The sequence below is a fragment of the Cyprinodon variegatus genome, unplaced genomic scaffold (genome assembly GCF_000732505.1).
Source record: "Cyprinodon variegatus isolate N-32 unplaced genomic scaffold, C_variegatus-1.0 Scaffold1, whole genome shotgun sequence".
Taxonomy (NCBI): domain Eukaryota; kingdom Metazoa; phylum Chordata; class Actinopteri; order Cyprinodontiformes; family Cyprinodontidae; genus Cyprinodon; species Cyprinodon variegatus.
This window is the reverse complement of record NW_015150454.1, coordinates 2,314,938-2,324,243: the sequence shown is the minus strand read 5'-3', so window position 1 is coordinate 2,324,243 and position 9,306 is coordinate 2,314,938. Positions and strand designations below refer to the sequence as shown.

Genomic DNA, 9,306 nt, shown 5'->3' with positions numbered 1-9,306 from the left:
TAGAATGGCTACTTAAGTACTGAGGAATTGTTTTCTTGTAACATCAAATTTATTGTTCAGAATGATGTCATTAGACAGAACAATGTGTGTGAATTCTGGTATTTAGTGAATGAAATAAAACAATAAATAAATTATATCATAAAAAAAGTAATTTTGGCAGAGAGAAAATTTTCTTTTAGTATAAATTAGGTAAAACTGGATAAAGAATTTATTCTACAGTATTTACTATTTACTGTATTTCAATTTGATCCTCGAATAGCTCAAAGTACTCATGGTGAAAAACGTACCCTTAAATTCTATTTAAGAAAGGATAGTGGTAATTAATTAAAAGTAAAAAGTGCAACAACACCTACAAGTACGTATAAATGTTTCAAAAAATAACTTGAGTAAATGTAACTACTTAATACCTACCTCTGCAGTCAGGTACAGTAAGAACATGGTCATCTCTTAGGATTACTGCAGTTGTGTCATTCTCCTTTTATTTTCACACGATGCATCTAACAGTGCTCCATAAGACTTTAAATTCTTAGTTTCTCTTTTTTTATTCATCCCTCTAACATTGTTTGTTCGTTCATTCTAACAAAAAATCTCTTCACAGTACTGCTGGATTTATACCATGATTAAATTATACACTATACTATACACACTAGTATTTGCTTAGGATTGTATTTGGGGATGCTCCCCTGCAACATGTTTAACCAAGTATATTATACCTCCACTTGAAAATTGTCAGACGAAAAGTAGCACAAAAATAATAAAGTCAGCTAAAGAGTGTTTTTTGTACAAATTCTAAAAGCATAGAATGGAGTGGTGGTGCTCTGGCTTTTCCAGGGTAGAATTAAGATTAAAACACACCATATATGTGCTCAGTACTTTAATTAGGTGTCGTTTTGGGAGCTGCTCCTAATAAGCTTTAAAAAACAGAAAAAAAAAAAACAATGATTAAATTATCTACATGTTGTACAGCTTTCCATTTTTTTCTTATGACAGAGGATCATAAAACACAGAAATAAAAATATGCTTCTACTTTTAGAACACAAAAATGACTGAAGCTACTTCATTACTTTGATTTGAATCATTTAATATAGTTTAAATCTCACAGTTATAATACTCTGACATTAAAAACACAGTGATCACATCTGTTTTATCAGCATTAACATCTTCCATTAATTAAAGTATAATGCTTGAATTTTATCTTTTGCTTACAGATGCTGAGAGCATCCCTTTCAAGATCTTAACAAAATTTTTATTTGTACAGAAGCACAGTGTCAGTCCCAGTGTATAACATACAGGGAATACACATTACAAATTTGAAGCAAATAATTTGACCAAATTGTGCCTTATTTTGGTAAAGACTCAAGTATTACAGTTCATATTGTTGGTACAATAAAAATAATAAAGACAGTCAGATAATGATAATGCTGAACACTGCAGTAAACAATCTGAAGGAAATCATTAAATATCAGTGAGCAATTAGACTGCATCGAGCAGATAGTTGCAATAACTCACAGCCCTATGCAAGCTTCATTTAAAAAAATGATGCTGACATGTAAACAAAACTGAAACAATTTATAATCTGCAGTTCATTAAGACATAAATTATTTGACCAAAACATCTCACTTTGTGCAAAATAGTAACTGATTTTGATAAATATTGCTTCCATCTAGTACTTTTTATTTGTACTTAATTAATCTTCTACTGCTTTTGACAACAGATATAAAGCTTTACCCATAAAAAAATAATTTTCTAATTCTAATAATTAGAGTATCTCCACATACACGTTTACAGTACAGCAGGTTCAAATGTTATATTCTTCATCACAGTTATAGTGTACATTCTTTTAGACTGAGAAAAAACACAGTATTGCACAATAAATACATTCTGAACATACCACATATCATCAGCCATATTTATCTAGGATTGATTTTGTTCCTTTACACCTTCCTTTTATAGAAGTTTGCATTCATTCCTCTGGAAAGGTCAGTTTTGTACTTTTTACCATCACCGGTGGGTTCCTTTGCTGTTTCGTATTTGACTCAGATATTTTCTGTGATGTTTTATTCTCGATTTCTGTTTGCATTTTCATCTCTGCAGACGGATTTTTTCCTCCCTCGACTAGGTTGGAGACAGAGTTGCAATTGTTGCACAGGTCCTTCATATCCAGAAGTCCCTGCACCAAGCACTTTACGAATTCTGCAGAACTCGTCTCGAGGCTTTCAAGGAAACTGGACACTGAGAAGATGATGTGGTCTGACTGAGGGTTGTAACAAGCGCCGTATCCATTTGGTACCACTGGTCCATAACAGCAGAACATTTCTACCGTGGTTGGGACCTGAAAAAAAATTTATGCTTAATATTTTGCCAGAGACAGTCTAACTACTGCTGTTAAAAACTACTTTTGTTTGGTTTGGAAAGTACTACTAAGGATATGTATGTTTTAAATATTTTAAAATGCACTTAGGTAAAATAAAATAAATACAATTTCACAATTCAATTAGTATGTAAGAAGTATTCCTTCATTTTTGATTTATACTTCATCTCTACCTTCAACTTAGATGTACTATAAAATTCTTCCTCCAGCTGGGTGGATTGCAGCCATTTTTGTCACGTAGCACAATTCATAAATAAGGGGCAGAGCTACAGGGTTAAAGGACCTTCCATATTTTAGACTATCTGTTACTTCTTTATCAACTTGAGGTTTTGCTGGTCAAATGCCGCTTCACATTAGAGTGGGATTTAGATGTCTTTTTGCCGTTTTTTTTGCAAGATTTTCTTCAGCAAGGACGGTCGAAGTCACCCTGTGTCTTTCCCCTGACTCACCAAATGATGTAGTCACAGGCAAGCATTGGTAGTCTTTTATAGGGGTGAGCTGCTTTTAGAGGGTCAAGGGAGTGATGTAGTGATGACGAAAGGTTTGTGTGTTCTGCCAGCAGCATGATTTACAAGCTTAACCAGGACTCACAAGTAATTTCCAATTGAGAAGAGAAAGAAAGTCACATAAAGCGTTGATTTAACAGGGCACTGTTAAAGCAGCTGGAAAACATATATCCCGACGATATGTTTCACGGTTAGTATTATAATATATTTTGTCTCTCTGTCTGTCTGTGCCCTTGCCCATTAGTCTGTCTGTCTGTCTGTCTGTCTGTCTGTCTGTCTGTCTGTCTGTCTGTCTGTCTGTACCTCTATATGTCTGTACGTATGTACAACATAATAGCCATATGACGTTCTATGTATTTCTTTCCTGCTAGTGTCTTACACCCTGCTGTGAGATTGTCTTTGGAGCCTCTTTGCATAGCCTGCACCTGGGATGTTCCCTGGTATGGTTGAACTGGACCACTGTTACTTTGGTGCTCAAAGCCTGCTCCTGTGCTGCCAACATCAGTGTTTCTTATATCAGTGTATAGTCTGTTGATACTGGATTTGGGGTAAAATCCACCATGCATTGTCAGTAGCTTCCGTGTGGTAACATCAATAGCCTGAATTTCCTCCTTAGGCCAAATTATTGCCCCACCAGCATATCTGATTACTGGCAAGGCAAAGCGGTTGATTGTCTGGACCTTGTTCTTAGCATTTAGATGACTTTGCAGATCTTGCGTTACTCGTTGCAGGTATTTTGCTGCTGCTGCTTTCCCTCTGCCTCTTCATGGTTACCATTTACCTTTGGTAATCCAAGGTACTTGTAGCTCTCTTCTACATCTGCTATTAGACCCTTTTGGAGTATGATTCCCTTTGTGTGGATTACTTTCCCTCTCCTTATCAACATCTGGCCAAATTCCAATCTCCCTGCTGTAGATTCTGGTGGTGTGAATCAGTGAGTCAATGTCTTGTTCACTCTTAGCATACAGCTTGATGTCATACATGAACAGGAAGTGGCTAATAGTGGCCCCATGTCTGAGTCAGTATCTATAGCCAGTCTTGTTGATCATTTGGCTTAGTGTATAGTCTGTGGATACTAGATTTGGGATTTAATCCATCACGTACAGTGAGTAGCTGCTGTGTTTTAAGATTAGTGGAATTCATACTCTTCTTAGGAAACTTTTACCAAAAGTATATGACTACAGGTAAGGTGCTGTTGATTGCCCAGACCTTGTTCTTGCCATGGACCTGACTTCTCAGAACGTGCATTACTCGTTACAGGTATTTGGCTGTTGCTCCTTACCTTGTATCATATTGGTTGCCATTTGCCTGTCTAGTAGTGCAATCCCCTCTGTGTGGTTTATCCAACCTCTCTTTGTTACCCTCCACCTATATTTCTCCAGCCCAAATTACATCCTGGAAGTGTTGATCAACAAGTTAGTGCTCAGTCTTTGCATACAGCTTGATGTTATCTATATACAGGAGGTGACTGACTGATAGTGCCCCAACCCAGTCTTCTTGATTATTTGGATGAGGGGGTTCAGACCTATGCAGTAAAGCAGAGGGGACAAAGCACTTCTTGGTATATTCCATATTTGATGGAGACTGGCAACTGACTTTAAATTGGCCTCAAGTGTGCTGTTGATCTTGTACATCTCCAGGCATTCCAGGATCCATGGTTGTGGCATTGAGTCATACGCTTTCTTGTTATCAACGCTGGCAGAGGTAAGCACCTATGGTACTTACAAGTTCAATAACAACTTTTCCAGGTCTGCATCAGTTTTACATTGTTGTTTTGTTTGAGGTTTCACTACATAATAAATACTAGTGTTGCACCGATACCGATACCAGTATCGGACAGGGCCCCGATACTGCACTAAAATGGTGGTGTCTGTATCAGCGAGTAACGACCAATAGGGCACCGATACCATATTGAGAGCTTTGAGAGCATTTTGAGAGGTCATTCAAATATTGTCACCCATTCCAGGTAGGCAATAAAAAGTTCTACTGGATTCACTTTGTGTTAGTCTTTTTCTTGCGTCACAAAGGTAGGCAGCAACTTGACAAAGCCATGATTGCATTTATTTTACATCCAAGTAGTATGAAGTTCTTCGTATATACACAGACACATCAATTTCAAACAGATGGTATCGTTATGGTATCGGCCAATACTGCACTGCCAGGTATCGGGTATCTGAGCCAAAAATGGCATTGGCGCAACACTAATAAATACCTTGCCTAAATTCTATTGTTTGAACCATGTCCTGTTTATATTTATTTTCTTTCACATTTTGACAGAGATTTTTTTTGTCTTTTTTGCTGGGTTGGCTATGTCATAGACCTCCAAAGTTAAAAGTGTTCTAAGATCACCTGTGGGTAGCACAGTGAGTGGCATAAGGCTATTGATGTAAAAGGCTTTTTATTGGGCTGCTGTAAAGCTATTCATTTTTGTGGGCAAATGAAGTAATGAGAGAACCACTGGGTTAGTGGCATAGAAAGTTGGAAATGTGGTTTTCTTGCCAGAGAGTATAAGCATAAAGATTATCATCAATGTTCATCTTAAGGTAAAAATGATTCTAAGTGCTGCTTTGAATTATATAGTTGGTTTCATTTTTTTATTTTGATTTCATAGTTGAGGTTGTGGCTCTGTGAAGTTCCTAAACAGCAAAACTGATTCTTCAAAATAGTTGGATTTGTGTTTATTAAACTTGAAAATAACTAATATCATTAATAATAACTCATCTCACAAAATACATGCCATATTTCTTAGTAAAAAAATCAGAAACTGTATTTTTCTGTGTCTAAGATTAGAATTACCTGACTTGTTGAGAGGATAAAGTGATTACTGATGAGATAAGCTTTATCTGTGAAGATCGCAGGTTTCTCTATTTTCATTTCAGAAGCCATTTCACGCAAGCCTAATAGATGATTGTCTATTGCCATCCCAGTGATGGCCTGGAACAACAAACACAAAAAGAGATATTATTGCAATTAATAAAATAATAATAATAAAACATTATTGTTGTGAAATGTGTATGTTACGAAAGTCTTACCAGAACAGTATACTTGGTCTGTGCATTTATGGCACATCGTAACATCTCCATCTTCTCCATGTCCTGTCATTGTAGAGGATCCCAGTTAATATTTTGTAATTATAGGAAATAAGACATATAGCTTCAAAGTGCATTAAAACATAAGAAAAAGGAGCAAAGGAAACTAAAATGTTAGCATGTTCAGCCAGCTAAAAATTGTCCACTGGGTTCAACGATTCTGTTTGTAATATCCTGCTTTAATTCTTTAATTTTTGCCATTCTCTCACATAAGTGGTGTATTTGAGTCACACTTGTACTGTGCCTCTGCTTAAATGAAATGGTGTGAATAAACATCAAAACATGAAAAAGCTTTACCATATTGTTTAAAGTCATGGTATAATCTAAATGTATATAAATCTCAACATTTAAGTGCCTCAAAATTATTTGTTAAAAGCTCTCTTAATATCTTATTATTTTAGCATTTAGCAAGTCTACATTATTTTTATTATTCTCACTGACCTAAAACAGGAAAGAAATGGTCTTAATTAACATCTTACTCCAAGAGCAATGTAGCAATTTCTCTTTTTTATGTAAATATCTGGTGTCAATCCTTTGTAACATCTTACACTTAAGTTGAGCTTCTTATCAGTCATTGCTCTGACAAATGCCAAAGCTTCGGGTGTGGCTGAGCGGATGTTATCAACTCTGCCCTTCTGAAAACGACGTGTTGAAGCACTTTCATACGTGGACACTGGTCTGCCATGACACCTGTGGTGAAAAACAAAGGAAGAATATACTTACCTCCGAGTTAGAAGAATAAAAAAAGCCAAAATGTGTATTTTTCTTACCGATAATATGCTAACTGTAGTCCAACTTGGATATATGCATCTGGACTCATTTTCTGCTTTTTAATGAAATCTTTCCCATAGTCAGAGAATTTGTAAACGTTCATGTCCAGATTATTCACCAATCTGATTAGACAGAGGATATGTTTTGCAGTACTTAAAAAAATAAAATAGCATCCAATTTCATAACCTCAAATAACCCAGAGTGAACACAGACCTTTGGAGTTTGTCAGCAGAGGAGGTGATGAGTTTTTGTATTTCTGGAGAGCATTTCCAGCGGAGCCTGCGAGGTGCACTTAGCTCGCTTACACTTGCAGCCCTGACGAGCTTTGACGGACTGCCAGTCCTGATGCCACATAGAAATAGAAGTAAGGTTAACATTTTTGTCTTTAGATTTGAAATCTATTAGACATCAGGAGAATAATTTATTTTCTCACATGTATTTAAGGAGATACTCTGTGCATTGCACAAGAACAATTCCTTCAAATGCTGAGTGTTCACACACCACTCCACAGCAGCCATCAGCTCCTAAAATAAACTAAAACAAAGAGTTCTTTTCATATGTTGCTTGAGATCATTTGAGACTTTGGTTTGTCTTTACTCGGGCTCATAGTTTGCAAATTTTCTCTAAATGATATCATATAAACAGTAAACAGTTACAGTAAATACATAAATTCTAAGGAAGTATTTTTAGTTCGAAATTAGATTAAATCATTGGTTAGATGTTTTATGTGAACGTTGATTTCAAATCTTCATTTTTCTTTCATGCATCACTATTGCATTGTTTTGCATAATATTTAATGTCTTTACAAAGGTATATAAGAATGCTGACTGACTTAATTTTCTATTTCATTTAAAAAAATTGATTCATGTAATAAATAATAGTTAGATAACAGATGGCTAATAAGATTACTGTGCAAAAGTGGTCCTACCTCTTAAACCTTATCACACTGAAAACCCATTTGCAGCTACAATTAAATATTCAGTGTGTGTTTTTATGATTATTCAACACAAAGTTGCACAGAGTTGTGAATTGGAAGTAAACACATGCATAGTGTCTCAGACAACTTTTCTCTTTTACTGGTATTCAGAGTTAGAAAAAGGTCTGGTTTTTGATTGGGTCATTAATCTAATTCATTCATTTTCAATAATTCTTTTTTTATGTTTTGCTGGGAAGTGAATCTTACCCTTAAAATGTGTCCTGTTGCCAGAAATCAGGCTTTTATTTAGGATTTCAGGGCCAGTCCAAGGTATAACCAAACTAAGCAATTGCTTAGGACCCTAGGGCAACTAGTGGGCACCCAAAAGGATCAACTACTTATACATGCAATATATATAAACTTCCATTTTTGCTTCTCTTGAGAGCCAAAATGATAGACAGAGGAGAAAATACCAATGTAAACTTCTCGCAGACAAACTTCTCTTTCCAGTTAGAGTATTGAGGAAGAACAGAGTAACATAATAAAGCCAATTGTGAAGGTAAATCTAACTGCTAATTGCAGCAATCCACATTGTTAGCAAAAAAAATAAAAAATAAAGTTCTAATTATTCAAGGCCCGCCATGAAATCATCAACCACCCTACTTCCCTTCATTTATCTCTATCCATCTTCCACCAAAAAAGCCTCCCCCCAACATGATACGGCTACTACTGTGTTTCAGACTAGGGAGGCCCCTCTTCCCTCCACACATAACATTTCTATGTAAGTCCAAAAGTTTAGCTGCAGTTTTCTGACCAGATCAACATTGTTTTGCAGCATCCCTCTGTGTCAGTTGTGACATATGAAGCAATTAATTTTAATGTTTTCCTTTCAACACTGGGTTTATTCTTGCCAGTCTTGGATTAAAGCCAAAATTGTGTATTCTTCTATCTTAGGATCTTTAAATCTCATTCACAGCTAAAATTTCATCCCCTACCTGTCAAATTAAATGAACAGTTACAGTATATTGTGTACATTTTAGCACATTCTTAAATCTAAGGAAATAAGTTATAGGGTCTAATGAAAATGTTATCAGGTCTCAGGAAAATGTTAACAGGTCTTAGGAAACAAAATATCATAATTTCTTTAGTGTGACACTGTTGATCAGTTGATATTAGAAAATTTGGAAAATTGGGTTGGCCTCACTGGTACAGCACTTGTTGGTTTAAATCTTACTTGAACGACACGGATTTTATGTGTGAATAGAGAACTTTATATCAGATACTAGGAAACTCAAATGCAAAGTTCCTCAAGGCCCCATTCTGGGGTCCCTCCTATTCAGCATCTACGTACTCCCTTTAGCTCAGATTGTAACAACCAGATCAGTTACCATAACTATACAGACGACACAGCTTTACATCACAATGTCACCAGGTCTCTACGAACCCATCAGACTTGAACCTTCAGAGGCGCATAAAGGCAATTACCAGGTCAGCCTTTTATCACCTGAAGTGTGTTTCATTCAAGTAAAGCATTTTGAATTGTCTTGAGTTGTTATTTGCAATTAAACTTGCTTAGCCTTGCCTTAGTAAAGACAGTCTTTGTAAAGCCAGGTCTCAGCAAAAAAAAAAAAAAAAAGTTATCAGGTCTTAAAG

At 35.9% G+C, this 9,306-nt stretch overlaps 1 protein-coding gene across 1 annotated transcript in view; it reads right to left on the bottom strand.

Annotated features, from left to right (window-relative positions):
• Window positions 1–969: 969 nt before the first annotated feature.
• LOC107089365 (choline O-acetyltransferase-like) overlaps window positions 970–9,306 on the bottom strand; it is a 14,736-nt gene continuing 6,399 nt past the window's right edge. The window contains exons 9-15 of the mRNA XM_015382149.1: window positions 7,171–7,271; window positions 6,951–7,079; window positions 6,737–6,859; window positions 6,515–6,656; window positions 5,910–5,972; window positions 5,674–5,811; window positions 970–2,332 (exon numbers count right to left, since the gene is read on the bottom strand). Of these exons, the coding sequence (XP_015237635.1) occupies window positions 1,964–2,332; window positions 5,674–5,811; window positions 5,910–5,972; window positions 6,515–6,656; window positions 6,737–6,859; window positions 6,951–7,079; window positions 7,171–7,271 (1,065 nt within the window). The 3' untranslated portion in view covers window positions 970–1,963. The remainder of the gene's footprint in view (window positions 2,333–5,673; window positions 5,812–5,909; window positions 5,973–6,514; window positions 6,657–6,736; window positions 6,860–6,950; window positions 7,080–7,170; window positions 7,272–9,306) is intronic.